Consider the following 26,248-nt stretch of genomic DNA (forward strand, 5'->3'; position numbering starts at 1 on the left):
TACTTGTGGACCATGTGGTCAATTTCCTGGTTTTGTTAGATACAAGCTTAACATTAGGCACCGTTCCCAGGGCTAACTGCTGTTCTATACCTGGTGCCTAACTATGAGCTCCATTCATAGCACTCTACACTATAGGCTCCTTTTACTAAGCTGCGATAGCAGTTTTTAGCGCACGCAGGATTTTAGCACGCGCTAAACCCGTGCTATGCAGCTAGAACTAACACCAGCTCAATGCTGGCGTTAAGGTCTAGCGCGCGGGGCAATTCAGCACGCGCTAAAACTGCTATCGCAGCTTAGTAAAAGAAGCTCTATGTTATCAGTTCTGATTTTGTTAAGCCCTCTTTAAAGAATCTTGTCCAGTATGCACAAACAACATATCAAGATGCACATGAAAATTCATTTAGGCCAGTAGTATCTAGCACAATTCTGGAACATTCTCTGGGTCTCTGATTACATTTTTGATACTTTAAGGTCATCTGTTTCTTCACACACATTAAAGAATAGTCACTTGGCACTGAAATTTCTACTAATAGTTCCGTTCTTGTGCTTTTTTCCCTTTGCCACAATGTCTGTTTTTCTTGCATGAAATTATCTGTGGGGATAGGAATATCCCAGGTGATCGCAACTTCTTAATTCTCCACAATTTTATTATGATTGTGTTACTGATATTTTTCTGGCTCAGAAATATTAAAGTGGCCCTTTTACCAAACTGCTATAAAAAGTGGCTCTACCTCATTCTTATGCATGCCATTCTGATGCACTAAGGTCATTTTTACCATAGGTGTAAAATTGCCAACTTTTCTATTTTCAGTATTAATGGCCAAACAGTAATTTTTCCATTAACATATGACAAGTTTCAGGTTTATTTGAAAATTTGATATACTGCCTTATCAAAATTCAAAGCGGTTTTACATAATATAAAAACAAAGTATAATAAGAGCGTACGTTAAAAACAAATGACAAATAATGGTACAAACAATCAAACGCACTGACAAATATTAACTTACCGATACAGGATGGAAAAGGGCAGAAATACAATTTGTATAAAGAGAAAGAGGGGGAGAAGGACCAAAACAAAAGGAAGGGGAACAATAAAATCAATAGTCTAGTATTTTGTAAAATAGGCTAAAATGATTAAAAATGGCAAGGAACAGATTTCCATTACCGTCCTTAGAAGGACTATTATACACCGAAAGCGTTTTTAAAAAGAAAGGCCTTCAAGTTACTTTTAAATTTATCAAGGGATGTAATATCTTTTATATAATTTGGTGCTGAGTTCCAGATGATAGGGGCCATAACAGAAAAAATGCTAGTACGCATAGCGTTAATGTATCTTAAAGAAGGGATGGATATCAAGTTTTGATTAGATGAGCATAATGTATGATGGGGAGTATGGGGGATAATAAAATCAGGTTAGCCGGAAGTTATGGTCTTGTATGCCAGTGAGCGTTGATCAAAAGAGGTGTGACATGATCGTATTTTCGTGCTTTTGAAATAATTTTAATGGCAGTATTTTGAATAATTTGAAGATGTTTTCTTTCTTTCTTAGTGATTCCTTTGTATAATGCATTACTGTAATCTAAACATGAAATAATGAGAGAATGAATAAGAATATTTAGTGAAGATGACCATTGGTGCATGAGCCCTTACTGGAAAGGGCTCTCGTGCTAACCATGCATTAATCAGTTAGCATGTAATAAATTCCATTTTTTTTGCACACTTCCAAAAATTACCATGGAATTTCTCTTCATGCTCCACAGTAAGGCATTTTTTTGCCGTGGTAGACACATTAGTGCTTATTGCAGCTTAGTAAAAGGACTCCATAGTGTTTACATAGTTTCCAGTACATAAGATATGATACGTTATTTAATTCAATTTGTCTGTCATTTGAAGGGGCACAGGTATGGGTTTATGTGGGTATGCTAAGGGAAGGTATGAGATTGTGTGCTGCATGTGCATACGTGTTGGTATGTAGGAATGTGAGGGCATATGGGACTGTGCGGTAGTATATGAAAGAGCATGTGAGGAAGTGTGTGGAGGGTAATAATATATAAGTAGGTAAGGGGGCAATTGGAGATGTGTGTGTGTGGGGGGGAACAAATTAGAAGTTTAGGGTGCTAACTTTGAAGATGCATTTTGCACTATCCTTCACAATTTTTGTCAGATGTTTTTCCATATCTTTATCTACCTGTGTTGCCAGAGTGTGTAATTGTGGGAGAAGAGGCATTTCAAATGGACTTATAGTAAACAGGCTTCTAACAGCTTCCCATAGACAGCAATGGGGATTTTTTAAAGGTATGGTTCTCTGAAAACAATGATCCAATATTATTAGTGTTCTAAAAATTTTTTGTCATATTTTACTCCTGTATGGCCAATTTGAAGTCCTGCCTCTTCTTTGGAGAGTTATTAGGGCAGATATTCAGAGCGATTTAAGTGGGTCAGAGAAGATCTAGCCCGCTTAAATCACCAATTGGTGACTAAACACTGATATTCAATAGTTGTCTTAAATTTGCCCACTTATTTTATATGGGCCCCAGCTTAATATCAAGCTGGGGTCTGCATAACTATTTTTTCCTTTTTTTCCTCTCCTGCCCCCTAACAATGCCTCTTCTCTCCTCCCTTCCCACTCCCCTCTGCCCGCATTAAAGATTGCCCTGCCTGCCCAATCCCTTCTAATGTGTAGGTATGCCTCTCAGGCCTACCTACATACCTGGTGGTCCAGCAGGGGAGTTCAGGGGCAAGAACGCAACCCCCTTTCTCCTGCCCCTTCACAAAGGCCTTTCAAAATGACCACCATGACCTCTTGCTGCACTTCCTGTAGCAATGTCTGACATCACTTGGTATGGTCCTTGAAAATACTTAAAAAAACTTTTCAAACTTGTACTTTGTTACAAAATACAAAAGTACTGCTTATTTGTAACAAGTTACAAATAAAAAGTGTGGCAAAAAAAATGTACCGGTAACTCATTCCAAAAGTACTGCAAATTGTACTTAAGTTCTATAATGAAGTACAAGTACTTTGTTACTACCCATCTCTGAATATACCTACAGTATACCACTTAAGAAATAATGTTATATTAAAAATTCTTTCAAATGGAGGTGAATTTTATTGAGGGTTCTACCAAGGACTCTATATTTTTTTTGTTTCATTTGATGCTTCTGCTTAAGAAGGAATATTTTAATAGTTAAGGTTCTCCTCCTTATTCTTAAGGCATTCTATATATATCAACATCCTGCTTTACTTGGCTTTTGCTCTGATCTCATGTTTAGTTCCTCATCTTCTAATAATCCCCTCAATGGCCTATTTACAACTAGACTCTACTAGAGGCTTTGATTTCCAGTATTTAGCTTCCTCCCTTTGGAATTCTCTGCCAGCCTTATTGCTCATGTTTTAATGTCAATTAGCAGTATATGTGATATATGTGGATTTTATTATTTTTTCTGATTTTTATCTGATGTAAATCGCATTGAAATGAGATTTTGCGATCTAATCAAAGAATTTATTAAAATTGAAACTTGAAACTTTCCTTACGAGAAATTAATGACTGAACTCAAGATTCTCTTTTTCAACATGATCTTTGGGGAGTAACCTTCCTTTCATTCTGGATTCTTGAGCTGGTGGATTGAGGTTTCGGTACAGCTTTCCTTAGGGTTACCGGATTTTACTTGCATAGCCCTGCTCCTAGGCCTGCCCAGTTCCACCCATTATGCCCTAGCCATGCCCTATCCCATCCCATCCTCGCCCCCAGCTCCGCCCCCCAGCCCCACCCCCTCAAACTGTTCTCATCTTTGGGGCCATTTCAGGGTATCTGCGCATGCACTGATGCAATGCAATGATATCACACACAGGCGTGCGTGATATCACCGCGTTGCATCCATGCATGCGCAGATGCCCTCCCGATGCAGTCCCGAGGTGGAAGCTTTTCAAAACCCAAAGTGATGGGTTTTAAAAAGCCGTCCAGACACCTGGACATGTCCTCTAAAAAGAGGACATGTCTGGGTAAATCTGGATCTCTGGTAACCTTAGGTTTCCTTTGCTCTTTGAATAATTGTGTTTCTCCTTTCCTCCCTTTGGCCCATATTCTTTAAACGGGGGCCTTAACTTAGGCGCTGCTAGGCACCCTACTGGTACCTACTGGTGCCTACAAAATGACACCAGAATCATGGTGTGGCTAATGCCGGATGTGGCACCTTCAGAGGCACGGTTCATGTTAAAGGTAGGCTCTGGAAATGTAGGCCTTGAAAACCTGGTCTACATTTCCAGCGCCTACCTTTGCCAGAAGCGCAATTCTATAAACAGCACCATTGCACAACTGACACATGATCAGTGGCCACTTTTAAGGCAGCCACTGATACGGTACTATTTAGAGAATCCAATCCTCCGTGTCTATCCTTTTCTATCCCAGTACTGGAGCTTGTGCTTTCCTCCTCTCTTATTTTGTTCTGTTTTGGTCTTGTAAATCATTTTGATGTTATTCCCTTCGAAAGGCAGTACAGTAAATCTCAATAAATGAAAACATAAGCAATATCCAGTATTTAAAACAGATTGTTAAATGATTCAGGTAAATGCAGTAGTTGATGTTTTCATGATTTAGAGAATGAATTAGCTACATTTTTGAATTATTCAAATGCATTAGACATACTCATTAAATTTAAATGAGTATGTATTAAATAGAATGCCAGTTGGAATGTTTTTCTGAGAACTGAGAAAGGTCAAATTTGTGAGAAACTCAAAAATGTGATCCTTGTAGCTTCTGTGCTTTTCAAAGACATAAAGTACGGTAGATGCCTTTTACATGCATAAAATAAAGTTAACACACTATAGTCAGTCATATCTAAGGGTATGAATTCTTAGTTGCCTGAGAATATGTACTCTTTGATAATACTTTTGGCTAAATAAAAGAGGTGTTCTGAGGATATTGCAGAGGTGTGCATATGTTTTATTTAGAGATTAGCCTGGACAGTGAACTTTGCGGTGTGCCTATGTGTGAAAGAACTGGTACAGTTAGGAAAGAATGACATCTTTTACAGAGATATAACTTAGTTAAATGGAGGGTGTCTATTTTTAATTTATTGGATAAGTGTCAGTTGAATTTCCTTGTCTGATCATTTTAGGTGATTTTAATATTCATTATGATCTGAAATATATTTCTTGATAACAGACCCCTTTCACAAAGCCGTTATAGCAATTCACTTCCTATGGGTTTCAGTGCATTTGCTGCAGAAGAATCGCTGCTGCAATTTTCTAAAAGGGGCCCAGTAGATGGGTGCAGGGCACATGTTGGTTCTTTTCTTCTGCTGTTAGCTGCCTGGACAGAGTGTCTATTTATTTATTTATTCAATTTTCTATACCATAAGGAACATAAGAATTGCTGCTGCTGGGTCAGACCCGGGGTCCATCGTGCCCAGCAAACCGCTCACGCGGCTCTCTGGTCAAAGACCAGCACCCTAACTGAGACTAGCTCTAACTGTGTACGTTACGGTTCAGCAGGAACTTGTCTAACTTTGGAGGGTGTTTTCCCCTATGACAGACTCCGGAACAGCGTTCCAGTTTTCTACCACTCTCTGGGTGAAGAAGAACTTCCTTACGTTCATACGGAATCTATCCCCTTTCAATTTTAGAGGATGCCCTCTCGTTCTCCCTATCTTGGAGAGGGTGAACAACCTACCCATATCTACTAAGTCTATTCCCTTCAATACCTTGAATGTTTCAATCATCTCCCCTCTCAATCTCCTCTGTTCAAGGGAGAAGAGGCCCAGTTTCTCTAATCTTTTGTTGTATGGCAACTCCTCCAGCCCCTTAACCATCTTAGTCACTCTTCTCTGGAACAAGGGAGCTCAGAACGGTTTACATTAATTTATTCAGGTACTCAAGCATTTTTCCCTATCTGGTCTGACAGGATCTATCTAATATACCTGGGGCAATGGGGGGATTAAGTGACTTGCCCAGGGTTATAAGGAGCAGCGTGGGTTTGAACCCAGAACCTCAGGGTGCTGAGGCTGTAGCTTTAACCACTGTGCCACACACTCCCCATTACCTCTGCTGTCATTTTTGGTTCTTTAGTCTTTAGGTCATATTTTATGCAGTGATTAAAAAAGCCAGCTCACCACAATAATAAATTTGCGTTTCTTTAAAATTTTCAGATATTTATTCTTTTCTCCATTTGGCATCTATGTGTAGTTCAGAAGACCCCAAAGCATAAAACACTTCAGAAATCAAATCCAATATTTTTTTCACTTCTTGCACAATTAAGCTGTGGAATCTGTTGCTGTAAGATGCAGTGAAAGCAGCTAACACTGCTGGAATTAAAAAGGTTTAGGTAAGTTCCTAGAGAAAAAGGTCAATAAACCATTAATGGCTAGGTAGACTTGAGAAAGCCACTGAATAAAAGCAATAAATGGATGTGAAAAAAAAAACCAAGTAAAATACATATCAATTAAACCAATAGATGAGTTAAATTAATAACTATAAATAAATAAAATCCATATGAGTATTAATACATATAAATCAGTTAATCACAATACTATCCAATACAAAAAGGATCAATGAATTATAGTAATGAATTAAGTAAAAATAGATGACATGCATAAAATATATCAAAGCATATGAATTAATTTAAGACAGCACTAAAAAATATAAAAGAACCATGAACTGTTGATTTTCTAATGTGAACAAATATAGGGCCCCTTTTATCAAGCCGCACTACCGTTTTTTAGCGTGAGCTGGTGCAGTAAATGCTTCGACGCTCATAGAATTTTTATGAGCACTTACCTCGCTGGCCCATGCTAAAACTGTCTAGTGCAGTTTGATAAAGGGGGGGAGGGGAGGTAGGATAATGGCATACCTAATAAGGGTAATGGTAATGCCTTTTGTATTGGATATCATTGTGATTAGCTGATTTATATGTATTAATATACATAAATTTATTTATAGTTATTAATTTGACTCATCTATTGGTTTGATATTTATTTTACTTGTTTTTGGTTTACATCCATTTATTGATTTTACCCCCTTTTTACAAAACTGTAGTGCCGGCAACAGCTCCAACGCTCATAGGAATTCTGAGAGCGTCAGAACTGTTACTGCCACAACCGGCGCTAAAAATCACACTATGGTTTTGTAAAAGGGGGGGAGGTATTCAGTGTACTTCATTTTATTTTATTTTTTAACTTTTCATATTAAGGGCTCCTTTTATGAAGGCGCATTAGGGCCTTAACGTGTGAAATAGCGTGTGTTAAATGTCAGCAATGTCAGATCCCTGGAACCCAGAGCCATGAGCAATGGCAGGAAATTCTGAGACTATATTGCAGTCGAGTGATGACTCAGATACAAGGGAATGGCTCTCAAGGTCCCAGAAGGGATGCAAGTAAATCTAGGAAGATATGTGAACCTCAAAATCATACTCAGAATGTAGGCTATCCTGAAACAGTAGCTAAACAGTAGTCATGACTAGTCTGTTTTCAAACGATTGTGAATGTCTACCTGTAACCCTTTCTGAGCTTCTGGAAGAACGCGATAGAAATTGAAATAAATAAATAAATAAATACACTAAGCAGTAGCACAGTTTACTGTATCTACCACCCCATCTCTTCTAATAATAGTAAACTTTTGCTCATCATGACAATTACAGCAAATTATGAAAAACTGGAAAAATTTGGATCGGCTGAATTATAATTTTTGGTGGAATTCGTTATGCCAAATCTTTAAAATGGAGCGAGCAATAGCTATACAGCAAGGGCATTTTAAGAAATTTAGGGATGTTTGGGAGCCATTAACAAAATACTGTACAGAATGAATATTATTTTTCCTTTTGTTCATACACGTCCAGGGTGGGGGTAGGGGGGGAATACTTTATGATTTCTTATACTTAAGAATAATTGTTGGGTATAAGGGAGGGGGGATATTTGATGTGAGTTATACTTTGATAGTATATTAAGTGAAGTTAAAGTAAAAATGATTGTATCTAATGTTACACTTTTTGAAAGTTTTAAAAATGAATAAAGATAAAAAAAATTTTTAATAAATAAATAAAATGAGGATGAAGAGAAAGTTCAAGGTAGGGAAAGAAAAGGGCCACCAAAGGGTCAGAAACAGGATATAGGAGACCCCCATATCCAAAAACCTAAGGCAATGAGCAATAAGTCATCCTTAGGACACTGGATCTATGCTGTTCTGTCCTGAAGATCATGGAGGAAAGTAGATAGGCACTTGAGAAGTGTTCCTAGACTTGGCCAGAAGATAATGCCCACAGAAAGTGCACAGGATGGCCGGGATACAAAAGGAATCCCTGTGGGAAAGGAAAAGTTAGCCGGGGTTCAACAAAGAATCCAAAAGTGCAGGAGGAGACAAAACGGGATTAAAAGGAGAGCCATAACAGTCCAGAGGCAATCCATGGATCTACCATTAAGGAGAGCCCTTTTAAAGAAGAGGGCATCTCTAAAAATAATTAGAAATAAAAAGTGGAGGATAGAGGTTCAAGTAGCCTTCATGGAGAGGGAGAAACTAAGAGACTCCCAGGGTTGAGTACAAATGGACATGGGATGAGGTTCCGAAGGGAAGCACTAAAAGAAGAATGGAATTTAAGGCATGCTTGGAATTTAAAGCAGGATATCAGAAAAGAGGTCTAGGTCAAGTAAGAATGAAAGTAAGGATATGGAACTGTGCATTTCAGGAAAGAGGTCCACGCTCGTATAAATCATTATTACAAATCCCAATACTTGAGAAGATATAAACTGGGGAAAGGAAGAAGCCCAGGAAGATGCAGGCAGGGCTGGTTTGGGAGAGGTCTAAATTTGGAAGAGTCAAGTAAGACTATCAAAACAACTGACTATCAAATCAAGTTTGAGGATCATGAGGATGACGGTATATGAAAAGTAAGCCAAGGCTGCATATCATTACAGTAAAGATAATTAAGTACAATGAAATATTAACACACCTTAGCCATTTAAAAAGGTAAAATAAGAGGTCTGTCTGGGTGAACTACATGTCCTAGAATGCACTGGGCTCTTCAGCTCAGAGCTGAGGCAGCCTTAGGGCAGAGCAGCAATCCTCCCCAGCTGGTTTTGATTATCAGCAATGCAAGCCATCAGAAAGCAGCAGTTTAAGCCAATTGCCCTGCTGACAGAGATAGATAAAGGAAGGCTTGTAGTTACTGGAAGGCAAGGAGATGAACTCATGTACTACATGATGCCATTGGAGGAGACTACTTAGGACTCCAAATTTGAAAAATTTAAAAGGCAACTCCCCTCATCCAGTATTGTGTCCAGTTTGCCTTTAAGTATGGAAACCCTACTTAAAGGCAAACTGGACACAATACTGGATGAGGGGAATCTGAGGGATCCCTGCCAACATGGATTCACTAGGGGCAGGTCATGCCAGTCCAATCTTATCAGCTTCTTTGACTGGGTGACAGGAAAGCTGGACTTGGGAGAGTCTCTGGACATAGTGTACTTGGATTTCAGTAAAGCCTTTGACAGTGTCCCACACCGTAGACTATTAAACAAGATGAAATCAATGGGGTTAGGTGAGAAACTAACTACATGGGTCAAGGAGTGGCTGAGTGGAAGACTTCAGAGGGTGGTGGTCAATGGCACCCTCTCTGAGACATCGGAAGTGACTAGCGGAGTGCCGCAGGGCTCAGTCCTGGGACCATCCCTTTTCAACATATTCATAAGGGACTTGACCCGAGGACTACAGGGTAAAGTAGCACTGTTTGCCGACGACGCCAAACTGTGTAATATAGTAGGTGAAAGCAATCTCAAAGATAGTATGATGCAGGATCTGATCACATTGGAAAACTGGTCCTCAACATGGCAGCTGGGCTTCAACGCTAAGAAGTGTAAGGTCATGCATCTCGGTAGCAGAAATCCATGCAGAACATACACCTTGAATGGAGAAATACTAGCTAAGACTTCAGAAGAACGGGACTTGGGAGTGATCATCAGCGCAGACATGAAGGCTGCCAAACAAGTAGAGAAGGCCTCATCCAAAGCAAGACAAATGATGGGATGTATCAATAGAAGCTTCGTCAGCCGCAAACCTGAAGTCATAATGCCACTCTACAGAGCCATGGTGAGACCTCATCTGGAATACTGTGTGCAATTCTGGAGGCCACATTACCGGAAAGATGTGCTTCGAGCTGAGTCGGTCCAACGGATGGCCACTAGGAAGGTCGCTGGACTCAAGGATCTCTCATACGAAGAAAGACTGGGCAAGCTGCAACTCTATACCCTAGAGGAGCGCAGGGAAAGGGGTGACATGATCGAGACATTCAAGTACGTCACAGGTCGTGTAGAGGTAGAAAACGATATATTCTTTCCCAAGGGACCCTCGGTCACAAGGGGGCACCCGCTCAAACTCAGAGGAGGGAAATTTAGTGGTGACATCAGGAAGTATTTCTTCACAGAAAGGGTGATAGATCACTGGAACAAACTTCCGGTGCACTGCCACCGGATCAAGGCCACCAGTGTGCTCGACTTTAAGAATAAATGGGACATCCACGTGGGATCCCTGCGACGGTCGAGTTAAGGAACTAAGTCATTAGCACTCAGACTTAATAGGGTGGGTAAATGGAGTGGGCAGACTTGATGGGCAGTGGCCCTTTTCTGCCGTCATCTTTCTATGTTTCTATGTTTCTATGTTTCTGCTAGGAGCTGCTTCACCTGATCCAGTGATGTTGGGGAACAAAGTGAGTTGGGCTGGTGTGGGAGAGTCACACCACCCCTAACTTGCGTACAGTGAAACACCATTGGAGGAGATTACTGAGGGCTCCAAATTTGAAAAACTGAAAAGGCAGCTGTACTCCACCAGCAGCTGATTCACCTGATCCAGCGATGGCAGGAAACAAAGTGAGTCAAGCTGGTATGGGAGAATCACTCCACTCCAACTCATGTACAGCATGACGCCTTTGGAAGAAACTGCTGAGGGCTCCAAATTTGAAAAACTGAAAAGGCTTTGCCTGATCCAGTGATGTCAGGGAACGAAGTGAGTCAGGTTGACGTATTCTTCTGGTTCATCACAAAATTGCAAGAAATTATATTGAAGCTTACTTGCCAATACACACGATTAATTATCCTGGATGACATAAACCTACCACTAGAATCCCAGAATACAAATGTCTCCAAATTTAAAAAATTCCTTGTTGACAGTTAACATGATCTAAAACTGTCAAGTCCTACACTTGAAAAAGGATGCACATTTGATATCCACCCGCTCTCATCTCAGACACTGTATGGCCCCCTGTTCCCTGCTCAGATCACTACCTGCTGTCCTTCAACCTCTCCCTATATATGGAAAGTACATCCACCAAGGATCCTACCAAAAAAAAAAACCTTAACAAGAGGCAAGATCAATACCAATCAATTCTGGAACAAAATTACAGTACTGAAATAATGTTAGCCACAGCCTCAGCTGACTAACTGGAAAAACTCAGTAAAGTACACACTGGACTCAATGATCCCTCTATGCTACCGTAACACTAGAGCTACCAAAGCCTCCCTTTGGTTTACAGAAAAAATAAAACCAGAAAACAAATTTGCCGACATCTTAAGAGGCAATGGCAAAAAACTAACTTACTCAAACATATAGTTGCCTGGACGACTGCATTCAATAAATACAGATTCAGTATTGCCGAAGCCAAAAACTATTTCATTTAGTGCATGCAATTAGAAGTCAGACTGCACCTACAGAGTTAGATCTATCTGAATGCTGCTCTCAACCAAATGCTCAGACCCTAGCAGATTTCTTTCTAAATGAGATTAAAATTGACAGTTATACACTGAGAAACCAGCCATCACTGTAACACCCAATACGTGTACCACTCATGGTGATAGCTGACCCCTGTGCTATTGACCAAATCTGGAGCATCTTCATGCCTCTAACTGCTTCTGACATGTCAACATAGGTTCACTTAGGGCTCCTTTTACTAAGCTACAATAGCGTTTTTAGCATGTGCAGAATTTTAGCGCACGCTAAATCCGCACTACACGGTTAGAACTAACGAATCATGTATTACATACCACTGCTGAAATGTATATTCATTTACTGTATTGTATATCTGCTGTCATCTCTTAGCTTCCCTACAAAAGCCACAATTTCACTGTAACTCTTTGATCTACTCTTAACATGTTGCTGCTTGTGTATCTCCTGTAAGTTGCCTTGCACCTAGTTAGGCATAGAGTGACTCAGATATTGCTGATTAGATTAGATTAGAAAAGGTGCCCTGTTTGAAACCTGGAAAGTGGAAAAGGTTCCCAGGGGCAGTGAAAACCTGGAAATGTCCACAGGGGTTGATATGCAATTGAAACAGCATGAAGTATTTCAGAAGCATGAAACCAAAGCTCTGTCTAGTATAAGTTGGATCCAAGTTTATGGTTTCCTTTCTGTTTGACATTAATTAAAGTGTTTAGTCTTCTAAATCACTGGCTTAAGTGTTTGATTTCCTGTTTGATAAGCTAGGGTAGGTTTGGTAGTTTTAGAAGTGAGAGAAGCTTCTACCTCATATAAACAGCAGATGACACTTTAGAGAGGTTGAAGACCCAAGTAGGGTGGAGTTAGTGCCTCTTCTTGGTCGCAGTTTGTGTCAGTGGTCACTGTTGGCCCATAGGCTTCATCACAGTATCCAAAAAAGGCCAGAGGTAAGTCAAAGTTAGGCAATTCTGTGACTCCTAGTGGTATAGTACCATTCTATTATTGCTATGGGTCATTATAGCCATTTTGAAAGGCAGGATATTTAGAGAAGGTTTAATTAGGTAGCACTCCTGCTTCCACTAGAAATGAGGGTCCCTGTTATGGCCTGGTTTAAGTATTGCTTGTGGGGGGTGGGAGGTTATGGAGGGGATCAAAAGGGGTATGATCAAGGGGTTAGATGTATTTGGTTGATTGAATGTGCTTGGGGGTGATGGGCGAATCACATGTTTTCAGGAGGTGATCTTGAGGAGATATATTGCTGAAAGATCAAGAACAATTTGCAGAGTGGGAGCAGTGGTTTATAAAAGCTGTACCACATACTTGTGGGGGTGCTTTATATGTTTGTTTTTCTCATATGCAGTTTTTAAACTGACTGCATCCACTAGATGTGAGAAGCCATAAACATGCAGTCCTGCACTAGAATGTCTAATTCCACTCTCCACATTCTTTCTAAAATAGGGATTCACACAGATGAAATCCTATGCAATTAGAAGTCAGAATGCCTCTGGATAATATCAATGTACACTCAATAAAGTTTTTATCTTATTCTATAACTAGCAATATACAGAATAACTCATAAAGCTCTGAGACAACTGATGGCAAGAGTTAAAACGAACACATCTTCGTTTATCTTAAAAATCAAGATCAATGCAATACAAAATGATAGTGGCACTTATCTGCTACAGCAGACCATATGGTGGCATCTGTAATACTCAGATTCCCAACACATCAAAACTCATCTTGGATAAATCAAGAAAAGAGTTCTCTATTTGCATCTAATTTACATAAAGAGGGTGAGGGAAATGAGAAATTGGTTTGAAGAAGATCTGAAAGAAGAAGGATAGAGGAGAACAAAGAAAAACAAAGACAGGCATAGTGAAGAGAAAAGAAGCTATGAGGGAAGAATATGGTGATATACTATAGATGTAGAAAGCAATAGAATGTAGTAAGCAGACTGGAGAAGAAGAAAGTAGTAGAAAATGTATAGAAGAAGGTTGATTAGGATATGTTGGGGGCTGTAATGGACTGAATTCTACATACTAAGCCTACAAAATCAGTCCTGAAAAAAAGCACCATTCTATAATGGGTCCTAAAATTAAGCTATCCCAAAAATGATAGGGAAAAAACAAACTACTAAATATTGCCAAGTGAATATGCCCAAACTGAAACACAAAAAGCACTTAACATAAAGATGTAAATGTATCTTATGCATATGAAAATGTACTCAGAGATGTTGTTGAAGAGACCACAAAATGGAATTACCGGTATGCCCCACATTTGTTTATCTCAACCGCTTCTCAATCATTACACAAGTTTCAGTATTCAAAAGTGGAAAACTATTCAGTGTTAACAAAGTAAAAAAGAAAAACAAAACAAAAAATCAGTGCACTTATCTTAAATAACTTACTGGGTCCTGATGCATTTTGCCAAAGCTGCCTCAAAAGACATGTAGAATAACTACTTCAATTTACTGATATCGGGATTATCTCCAGCTTACCTTTTTCTTCATTTTGTGTTGCATAGACCATCAAGAGAAACGAGAAACTTCTACTTATTTGCTTATCCAAAAATTAATGGGTGTAGATATAAGACCTTCTTAGATAGGACGCTAGCATTTCAAGCTGGTAGGCAACAATCTTGGTTAGGTAAATGTATTATCCTATTGCAGTTTTTGGAAATTAATTCCACTTTGTTCAATAAGTTTATTACTTAGTGAGTTTTATTATTGAAATTCTATTTTACAAATATTTGTATTTTCTGTATTATTGTATTTCGCTGATTGTCCAGCTCTTTTTATCTGAACTTTTTATCTAGAACTTTTGCTTATGGCAGTATAAAAGAATAATGTTATTATTATTATCTGGTGGAGCTTAATGATTCAAGAGATCCTTTTACTAAGATGTGCTAATGGATTTAGCATGTGCTAAAAATTAGCGTGTGCTACAAGGGGGTGCTGAAAAGTTCTCAGCCCAACCAACCAACTTCCTAAATTGTGAGCATTATTTTGCTACTATAGCTAAAAAGAGTGTTATCTCATTTCATTAAGTGCCAATTTGTAGAAACAAAATTCTATGTTTTGACATTGTTTCAGATCATTGATTGAACCATATCCAGTCATTCTCTTCTTGGTTCGGGCTCAGAACTTTCTAGAATCCCCTCGTATATGATGAATATTTAATCTTAAACATCAGAGATTTTTTAAATGTGACTTTTTACACTTGGCAGAGGTTGGCAGGGTTTATTAACTTGGAATTTTGTATTCTTCCTCTTTAATCAACTGAAAATTCATTTTCCCTGTCTCAACCAGTTGAGCTGTTATCCTCTATTCCTAAATCATTTGTAGTACTGCAATTGTGTGAGTATAATCAGAAAGTTACTGTATGTTCTATATTGCATTTATTAGAAGTACGATGCAGCAATGCTATCAACATCATATTAAAAACTGGAGTTCCTTACCTAAACCATGCCGATGTGTAGACATTGGAGGTAAGACAGTCCAAGCTTTGGTTTTTGGATTATAACTTTCAACAGTGTTTAAGGTCTTCAAGCCATCCCGGCCTCCAATTACATAGAGTTTGTCATCAATAACAGCCACCCCAAACTGTAGCCTCCTTCCGTTCATCAGTCCAGCCTGTATCCATATGTTTGTTCGGAGGTCATACTTCTCTATTGTTGTTGCACCTAGGAACACACATAAAGAGATAATGTTCTTTAAAATCACAATAACTGCATACTGTGTATTTTATACATATCAAAAAACACCAGTCACCCTCTCCAAAAACTTATATAGTGTTATACATATCAAGTTTTTTAAAATCACTGCATGGAGCCTCAGAAGCAGCTTGTTTTACGAGAGTAATTACCTGATAAATTTTTCAAGGCCACAAGCTTCCTCACCGGCTCACTAATAATATAATAGCATAATCACTTCTTAAATATCTTGCTCAATAAATATTTAAAGTGCTGATAATCTTTTTACTTATCTTAAATGCCAAACTTGATATACAGTATATAACACGATATGAGTTTTAGGAGAGGGTGATTGGCGTTTTTTGATATGTGTTAGAGATTTGGCCAGCCCTACTAATTTGTTTGGCCCTCGGTGGAAGTGATTCTACTGTGTATTTTATAGCAGTTCCAATATTTTAAAATTTAAATCTTTATTGAGAGAGTATTAACATTCATCTATATCGGTAACCTTAGTCCTTAAGAATCAAAACATATGTAATTTATTTTTTTTTTATATACCATCTGCAAGTCTGAAAGCTATCAAAGTGGTATATATTCAGGTAGAATAGGTATACTGATTAACTGGCTTCTTAGATCAGCCATTGGCAAATAAACTTGAGTATTTTTTATCTGATATCAGGAAAATCAGACATTTAAAAGATCAGAGTTGTATCTGACTGATCAGCCCTTTCACTAAAGCTTAATGTGCACTAACAGAATTAGCATGTCCTATATGCCAGTGGGGTTCCCTTCACCCCCCAAATAACTCTCATTGAATTTATACAAATAGGTAGGGTTTTGAAGCTTTTTCCTCATCCATTTGTCATTCTGAAGTAGCTATATTGAAATGTTTGTGACTCAATGTTCTGAAAAGAGTTTATATAATACATGATTGTTTGAAGTTTCAATAAGCAGTAGTGTTTGTTTTTTGCTATATGTATAGAAACCCATTTATGCATATGGGGGGGGGGGAATTCATCAAGCAGTGTTAAAGTTTAACACACCTTAACATGTGTTAAGAGAATTAGTTTGTGCTAAATCTAAAGCCCATTTTATATCAATAAACTTTTAGGCCCTGATTCTATAAAAGGTGTATAACATCTAGGTGCTATTGAGTGCAATTTTCAATCATCTAACAGATGCCATTTATAGAATTATGCCTAGAAGCACCTAAGTGATCTTAGGGGCTAGATGTTGAAACCTTAGGCACACTGTCATTTAGGACAGGGTTTTTTTTCTTAAATGAATGTGCCTAAGCCAAACTATACCCTATATCCACCCCTAGCCATATTTACTTGCTGGTAGGTGCCTTGGCATAGATGTCCTCCTTGAAGTGGTAGGCCCCTACTGAGTTAGAGGCCTCCTATCTAATTAAATTTTTTAAATATTTTTAAATTGTTTTTTTAATGGCACTTTCAAGTAACGGCACTCATTAAGCCAATTAAGAAAATTAAGCTAGGCACCTAGATCAACTAAGCATGCTGATCGAGGCACCTACCTTCAGAATTGCCATACTAGGACAGACCTTCAGAATTGCCATACTAGGCAGACCGAAGGTCCATCAAGCCCAGTATCCTTTTTCCAATAGTGGCCGACTCAGATCCCAAGTACCTAGCTAGATCCCAAATAATGAAACAAAATTTATGATGCTTATCCATAGTAGTGGATTTCCCCAAACCATCTCAATAATGGTCCATAAACTTCCATTTTAAGAATTTATTCAATCCTTTTTTAGACCCCATTAAGCTAACTGCTTTCACCGCATTCTCTGGCAAAAAATTCCAGAGTTTAATTACACATTCTGTGAAGAAATATTTTTTCTGGTTTGTTTTAAATCTACTACTTATTACCTTTATTATATGCCCCCCTAGTCCTAGTGTTTTTGGAGAGTAAACAAAGCAATTCACATCTGCCTTTTCCACTCCACTCTATTATGTATGTTTGTTAGAATCTGCCTACAAATGTTGATAGAACGGAATACGAAGCTGAGAGTTTTAACGTATCCTCAATGACACCTACCATGTTACCCCGAAAATAAGTCTTAGTATGATTTTCAGGGTAGGTCTTAATATAAGCTCCACCCTCAAAAATAAGCCCTAGTCACCGGCAGCAGCACTTCCCCGTACACCCCCTCTGACGACCTCCTTGCCCTCCACCAACCCTTCCATCTCTCCTGCCGACCGTGAGACTGAAATACTGTACCTTGTAACAAATAGCAGCATCGCAGCAATGTAGACAGGCTGCTTTGCAGCCTTCTCTTGCCTGGGCATTCCTCTGCCGCATCACTGATGATATAATCAGCAACATGCCACATGTGCCCGGGCAGGAGAAGGCCGCGAAGCAGCCTGTCTACATTGCTGTGATGCTGATGTTTGTTACAAGGTACAGTATTATGGTGGGAGAGATGGAAAGATCAGCCCGGGGAGGGGGGGGGGGTGCGCGGGGGAGGGAGAGATACAAGCTGCAAGGGTTCTGCTGCACAAGGGATGGGAGGCAGGGAGGGATACAAGCTGCAAGGGTCGTGCTGCACAAGGGATGGGAGGGAGGGAGGGAGGGATAGAAGCTGGAAGGGTTCTGCTGCACAGGGGGATGGGAGGGAGGGATAGAAAGACACTGCACAAGGGGATGGGTGAGAGGGGAGGAAAGATGTTGTACATGTGGGGGAGAGAAAGGAAATAGAAAGAATTGGGGTAGAGGAAAGGAAGTAGTGGGGAGAGATGATCATTGTACATGAAAAAAGAAGACCTAATCTAATCTAATCTAATCTAAACCTTAAGTTTATATACCGCATCATCTCCATGAGAATGGAGCTCGACACGGTTTACAAGAACTTAAAATAGTGGGTAGCGAAGAAGAAAAAGGATTACATGAACTTATGTGTAGAAGGGGGGGAGAGAAAGGGGGGAAGGATAGAGCTACAATTTGCTGAAAAGCCAGGCTTTCAGTTGTTTGCGGAATAACTGAAGGGAGCTCAGACCTACCCCGAAAATAAGACCTAATTCCTTTTTGGGGCCCAAAATTAATATGACAGTGTCTTATTTTCGAGGAAACATGGTAGATCCTTTTCCTGGCCAGTGACTCCTAACATAGAACCTTGCATCACATAGCTATAGTTTACCCACATGCATCATAAGAACATAAGAACATAAGAAATGCCTTCACCGGATCAGACCGTGGTTCATCTTGTCCGGCGATCCACTCACGCGGTGGCCCATTTAGGTACTCCTTTTTGGAGCCCCGGATTTCCCGTATCCCTCAATATGATTTGCAAGAAGGTGTGCATCCAACTTGCGCTTGAAACTCGGAACAGTAGTCTCCGCCACAACCTCCTCCGGGAGAGCATTCCAAGCGCCAACCACTCGCTGTGTGAAACAGAACTTCCTAACATTTGTCCTAAACCTGCTGCCACTCAGTTTCAGGCTATGACCCCCTTGTCCGTGCCACCTCCGAAAATGTTAGTAATGCTGTTTCCTGGTCTATTTTATCAAATCCCTTTAATATTTTAAAAGTCTCTATCAAATCTCCTCGCAATCTTCTCTTCTCGAGGGTGAATAGTCCCAGTTTTCTGAGTCGTTCTTCGTAGCTCAAATTTTCCATACCTTTGACTAGTTTCGTGGCTTGCCTCTGCACCCTCTCCAGCAAAGTTATATCCTTCTTTAGGTATGGAGACCAGTGTTGGACACAGTATTCCAAGTGAGGTCTGACCATCGCTCTGTAAAGTGGCATTATGACCTCTTCCGATCTGCTCGTGATCCCCTTCTTAATCATGCCCAACATCCTGCTTGCTTTCTTTGCCGCTGCCGCACATTGAGCCGAAGGCTTTAGGGTTTTGTCTATCAGTACCCCCAAATCCCTTTCTTGTTCGCATTTGGCTAATGTCACCCCCAACATCTTATACTCATGTTCTTTGTTTTTCTTTCCTAGATGCATCACTTTGCATTTATCTATGTTAAAATTCATCTGGCACTTTTTCGCCCAAGTTTCCAGCTGGTTTAGATCCTTCTGGAGATCCTCGCAGTCCCCTAGGGAGCCAACCACCCGACATATTTTTGTATCTTCTGCAAACTTTGTTACATTGCATGTTGTTTCCTCTTCAAGGTCGTTTATTAAAATATTAAACAAGATAGGCCCAAGAACCGAACCCTGGGGCACGCCGCTGGTCACTCTCTCCCAGTCTGAGAATTGCCCATTAATGCTAACCCTCTGCCTTCTGTTCTCTAGCCATTTGCCAATCCATCTGTGCACTTCTCCTCCTATTCCATGGCTCAGTAGTTTTCTCATAAGCCTTTCATGCGGAACCTTGTCAAACGCTTTCTGTAAATCCAAGTAAACTATATCCACTGGATTTCCACTATCCAATTGTTTGTTCACCTTCTCAAAGAATTGAAGTAAATTTGTCAGACATGACTTCCCCTTCCTAAAGCCGTGTTGACTAGCCCTTATTAGGTTGTGATCTTCCAAGTGTTGTACAATGTTGTCTTTAATTAGTGCTTTGATTATCTTCCCAGGAACTGATGTGAGACTCACAGGTCTGTAGTTTCCTAGTTCACCTCTTGATCCTTTTTTGAAAATTGGGATGACATTTGCTATCTTCCAGTCCTCTGGTATTTGCCCGGTTCTAATTGACATGTTAGCTAAAGATTGCAATAGTTCGCCAATTTCAACCTTAAGTTCCTTTAATACTCTCGGGTGAATTCCATCCGGTTCAGGGGATTTTTCACTTTTTAGTTTGTCAATCTGAAAATATATCATGTCCAACTCCACATTTACTGTTTCGAGGCTTTCCTCTATGCCTCCGGTGAATATCTTCTCTGTGTTTGGCATTCTTGTAGTGTCCTCATTTGTGAAGACAGAGGCAAAGAATGCATTTAACTTATCAGCTACTTGTTTGTCTTCTTTGATTGACCCTTTCCTTCCATGGTCATCGAGAGGACCCACTGCCTCTCTTGCTGGTTTCTTTCCCTTTATATATCTAAAAAAGGGCTTGAAGTTTTTGGCTTCTTGCGCTATCTTTTCTTTATAGACTTTTTTGGCATCTCTTACCACCTTATGACACTTTTTCTGATCGATTTTGTGACGGTTCCAGGCCTCCACTGTTTTTTCCCGTTTCTATTTTTAAACGAGTTCCTCTTTTCCCTCACTTTGCACTTGCTCACATTAAATGTCATCTGCCATTTTGATACCCAGTCATCCAGTCTCCCAGTATCACAAGGTACTCTTGCAATTTTTCACAATCCTCTTGCAATTTAAAAACTTTGAACTTTGTGTCATCAGCAAATTTAGCATCTCACTAGTTATTCCCATCTCTAGATCATCGATAAATGTGTTACAAAGAAGCAGTCCCTGCACAGAACCCTAGAGAATCTATTTGATTATAGAATACAGTACTATCAGTTATGTGCCTGACAGCAGTTAGGTGTGAGCATTTATCATAACTTCTAAGATGTGAATTCTTATGCCTAAAATTAGGCGTGTAATTGTGGACTTACACTAGTATTCTGTGACAACAATTAGATGCCTAATTTCTGTTATTGAATTCATATTTACCCTCAGATTCTATATACTTCTACCAAAGTTGTGCATGCAAATCTGTATATATTGTTGATTTGCACATAGAACATTATTGTTTAACAAGCCAATCAGCATTGATAATTGCCAATTAACAATTATTGGCACTTATTAGAATTTACGTGTACAATTTTCTAAGCTTAATCTATAATGTGGTACATATAAATTCTAGTATGCAGATTTCTAAAGGGGAATGGCCAAGGGGAGCATGGCTGGCTGGGTCTTGGATGTTCCTAAAAGCTAGGCACACTGTTTTAGAATTGGCTAAGTCCATGCACAACTTAGGTGCAGGCATTTAGGCCTGGTTTTCATTAGTATAAATGCCTGCACCTAAATATTAGTCACATGGATGGGCACTACACATGATTCTGCAAACTGCACTTGGAGTATACAGAATTGTGCTAAGCACCAGTGGTGTAGTAAGGGGGGGGGGGGCAGACCACTCCAGGTGCTATCTTTGTAGGCAATACCTCCCACGTCACCCAATATGAGGAAACATCCCCCCCACATCACCTGACACCCCTGTACCTTCTGATGCAAAATCGGCAGGAGGGAAACCTACTCCTTCCTGCCTACAGGGCCATGTGCAGAGAATGTCAGGCCTTCCCCTTCCCAATGCATCTTGGAATGCAATGGGAGGGGCCTAAGGCTCTGATTGGCTCAATGTGGGAGGATGTTGCCTGATGTCGGGGGTATGGAGGGTGCAGGAATGTTGGAGGATGTGGGGGGAAGTTGGGGGGGTCGGGAATGTTGGGTGAGGGGTGTAGGGCTCCAGCTGATCTTGGCAGGGAGAATCCCCATCAGCTGAGCTGGCAGGAATCTATGAAACCAGCTCAGCTGATGGGGATTCCCCTGCCACGATCAGACAAGGTAGTTGGGTATTTCTACAAAACTTGCTTTTGTGCATTTTTCATGTGAACATTTTTATTTTTGAAAATGGCTAAAAAAGATAGATTTCCTAAGGACCAAAACATCTACTTAGGTCATTTTCAAAAACAAAAGATAGACATCTGGCAGCTTTGAAAATGGACATTTTTTCTACTGGATTTGTGGAAGTCTTGTCCTAAAGGTCCAACCTCAGACTTGGACGTCCTATCGAAAATGCTCCTCAGTTTGTCCAGTTGATACAAATGCATAATAAACAATCCCTCTGATATCAGAAAAGGTTAGCAACATTTGTTTGACTCTTGATTTGGACTGGCAGAATTTTTGGTTGTTGAGAATTGGCTGACTTCCATTGTGCACTTTAACGCTTTGTTTCAGGGTTGTATTGGTACACCCATGTTTCATCACCAGTGATAACATGGCCCAAAACATCATCTTGCCTCTCTAAAAGGTGTTGGCAAATTTTGACTCTCCTTTGCTTTTGTTCATCGATGAGCTTCTTTGGAACCATTTTTGCACTTACCTTTCTCATTCCGAGATTTTCAGTTAAGAGTTCTCTGTTTCTCTATCGATGTTTGCTTGGTCTGCTATGCTTCTCATAGTCAGCCAATGATTCTGACGCACAATTTGACAAATTTTTTGCAATGTCTTCGTCAGTTCTGCTCGTTACTGGCTGCTCTGACCTTTTTTCATTGGTGACACTTTCTCTCCCCTCAGAAAAAAAAAACATTTAATCCATTTGTACACTGCTGTTTTCTTCATGTCATTATCTTCATAAACGTGGACTAACATGTCCCTGATTTCACTTCCTCTCTTGCCAAGTTTAACAAGAAATTTAATGTTTGTTCATTGCTCTAATTCAAGCTCTGACATTCTAGCAACGGCACACAAAAACACGTAACAATATTGAACGCCACTCAGCAAAACACTGCCACATGTTGACACAAACACAGCTGTGATACACTGATATGGAATCTTACCGAACTGTTTGTACAGTGATGCATACACGGTGGAAAGTTCATGACTTTAATTGTCAGACCTCATGTATATTGCAACCTGTACAGAATTACCCCCTAATTATATACATGTTAGCACTTCAGTCATTACCATGAAGGTGGTGCTAATGGGCTGCTAAAGAAAAAATTTCTACCTCAACAGCAAATGGATTCATTGGGTACCCAGCATTAGCACCCAACAAGACAATATTTATTAACATTAAAATTAAGAATGACTAGAAATGCCAATACATATACAAATCCAAGATAATGTTATGAAAGGAAATTTTTTTAAAAAGGCACATATTTTATGCCTAGTTTATACAGGCAAAATAGGCACCTGCATGCCTTTATACTCATAAAATAAATAGAGAGAACCAGCTTCAGTGGTGCAGAAATTCTCATGCACAAATTTTTAATTTTGTTTCTCTTGTCATGCATGAGAATTTTCATCTTAGTCAGGTGTTTCTGGCCATTTTGTCATTTGTCAGTTTCAGATGTTTAAAACTAGAGCACACTCCCCCAGTTTCTGTAGATCCAAGATGTGCGCCCAATTAAATGGGTTAAGAAGCCAATAAGGGCCGCATTCTGTAACCAGTACCGATCTCAGCAGCCACCGATTGCATGCCAATCATGCATTGGTGCCAATTTCAGAATCACAGCTACAGAAAAGATAAGCGCTGGAAATATAGGCCCTACATTTTCTGGTGCCTATCTTTGCGTGAATCGCTGCCTACCACCACTTCCAGCTTTGGCTACACCTACTTTTTTGTTTGGCATCTATATAGGCATGATTCCAGCACCTTTTATTTAGGTATTGGTAGGCGCTTCAACCTTATCGTTTTTTGCTGTTTCTAATTTCCCCCTTAGTGGGTACTAATTGGCACTAGTCAGCACCAATTTGGAATTGGGCACACATTTTGCTATGTGCTGTTCTATAACAATGTGTGCCCAAATCCAATAATATGCAACCCAAAATGAGGAGTGGCTATGGATGTGCATGGACAAATCACAGGCATTTCTATAATTTGCAAGCAGTGTAATAGTATGCTGGGGATGTGTGCCCATATTGGGCACAGAGTATTATCAGTAATATGTCATAGCATCTTTAAAATGAAAAATGAACTATTCAGTTCACTTATGTGGGTTTATTTGCATCTTGATGAAGGAAATTATTGTCTCATCATTTGATAAAGTGATAAATAAGCAAGAAGAATAATCAAATCCCTTTAATAATAACTCTTGTTTTTCCCAAACTGAGAAGGCTATATTCTTCCACAAATAACTCCCTGAAGACTAACAATACACTGTAGTAGAGTAACATGAATGGAAAAATAACACATATCACAACCATACTGACAGCCAACAAGTATTACAGTCTTCTACGTTATTAATCAGAGCCCACAGAAGTGGTTAATATACACCACGTCAATAAATACAGAGACAAATTTCAGTTAATTCACTATGTCATAAATTAATTAATATGAACTGAACTCATTCAGTTTCTTGTTCCATGCACATACAGCTAATAACACTTTGTCTCCAAAGATTAACTCTCTTTTCAGAGGGAACTGGCACCAATAAAGCTTTGCATTGTTAAAGGTTATCATTCTACTGAGCTTAGTTTTTACAGGATTCAGTCATTCTTTAGAATTGAGGCAGTACTAAACTGAAGGAAAACAAACATTATTGTAACTATTTTTGGATAATTGAAGTTGCCCCCCCCCCCATCATTTAAATTCAATTTGTATCCAAGTGCAACGAAGCAATAATAATATTATACATGCCTAACTGGATATTGTACATTCAATCCCCCGATAGTCTTCAAAAGACATAAGAAATATGAGCTAATTTGCACATTCAATTAAGGTGATTTTTTCATGCATTAAAATTAGAAGATACAAAAATGAATTAATCAGCAGATTAGAAAAAAGATACTTTACTATTTATTTTTCAGTAAGGGCGTTTCAAATATAGCCAATGCTTTCCCTTTTTGTCAAAAAGCAGCATTCATTTTAGAGTGGATGAAGTAGTCCTTGTTCCATGCTATTTTATTGGATTGTACACCGCCTTGCTCTCCTTACACAGTTAAAGGCAGTAAGAACATAAGAACTGACATACTGAGACAGACTGAAGGTCCATCAAGCCCATTATCCTTTTGTCAAAAGTGGTCAACCCAGGTCACAAGTACCTGGCAAGATCCCAAGGAGTAAAACAGATTGTATGTGAATCGGGAGGAAGTGTAAAAATGAATATCACAAATCTAAAACTTAATGTGCCACACTGTGTGCATGATATTGTAAACACAATACAGTGATACCTCGGTTTACGAGTGCACCAGTTTGCAAGTGTTTTGCAAGACGAGCAAAACATTTGCAAAATCGGCGCCTTGGAAACCGAGCATGGTTCGATTTACGAGCACCCCCTCCCGCGATCCAGCACCCCTCCGCTGCGATCCAGCCCCCCCCCCCCCCCGCCGCTGCTTACTGTCATCTGGGCACCGGCACCGGCATGTTCTGCGCGTTGGTGCCAGTGCCCGAAGATCAGCCTCCTCTTCTTGCTGGGCCTTGAACATCTGCGCATGCTCAAGACCTGCAAGTTCACGGAGAGATGTGTAAGCCCGCCTAATAACCCAATTCTCTAACCGGCATCCATATCATAGGCGCCGGTTAGAGAATCAGGTTGCCGCTGAGCATATCAGAACCCCCCATCCCCCGAACATCACCAGCAACTGCCGAAACTCCCCCTGAAGATCGCTGGCAGGAAGGATGCTCAGTTCCTCTTGCAAGAATCCCCCCACTCCCCACAAACATCACCAGCAACTGCCTGAACTCCCCCCCCCGATGATCACCGGCAGGAAGGTTGCCCAGTCCCTCCTACCAGAAACCCCCTGTACATCACCGGCAAGAGGGATGCCCAGTCCCTCTTGCTGGACCCCCCCTTGAACATTGTGGGCATCTCCACCGCCAGAACCCCCTCCACCCCCCTACCTAAAAATGTTGGCCGGCTGGAGGCATCCTTTCTGCCTCCAGCCATCTGGCCCGCCTTCTCAGAAATGGTAGGCTTGCCCCATTCCAGTGTATTGTGGGATGCACCTTGGAGGGGCCTTAGGCCCTGACTGGCCCAGGCACATAGGCCCAAATTCTGTAACCGGCGCCTAATGTTAGGCACCTATTTTGGAGGTGCCCAATTAGATAGGCGTCTAGCTAAATAGATTAACAAGATCAATTAAGCTTTTTAATCAGCAATAATTGAAATCTAGGCACCTATCAAGAAAGAGCGATTCTGCAATAAGGCACCTCTAAAAATTTAGGTAGCCTTCAAAAAAAATAGGCACTATGCACGTTAGGCGTGGGTGTGGCTATGTGTTAGGCACCTTGTT

At 40.0% G+C, this 26,248-nt stretch overlaps 1 protein-coding gene across 1 annotated transcript in view; it reads right to left on the reverse strand.

Moving 5' to 3' along the window:
* Positions 1–26,248, reverse strand: part of KLHL1 (kelch like family member 1) — a 544,736-nt gene that overhangs the window by 36,125 nt on the left and 482,363 nt on the right. Inside the window, exon 7 of the mRNA XM_033949988.1 lies at positions 15,146–15,370. Coding sequence (XP_033805879.1) covers positions 15,146–15,370 — 225 coding nt within the window. The remainder of the gene's footprint in view (positions 1–15,145; positions 15,371–26,248) is intronic.

This window comes from Geotrypetes seraphini, chromosome 6 (genome assembly GCF_902459505.1).
Source record: "Geotrypetes seraphini chromosome 6, aGeoSer1.1, whole genome shotgun sequence".
NCBI classification, from domain to species: domain Eukaryota; kingdom Metazoa; phylum Chordata; class Amphibia; order Gymnophiona; family Dermophiidae; genus Geotrypetes; species Geotrypetes seraphini.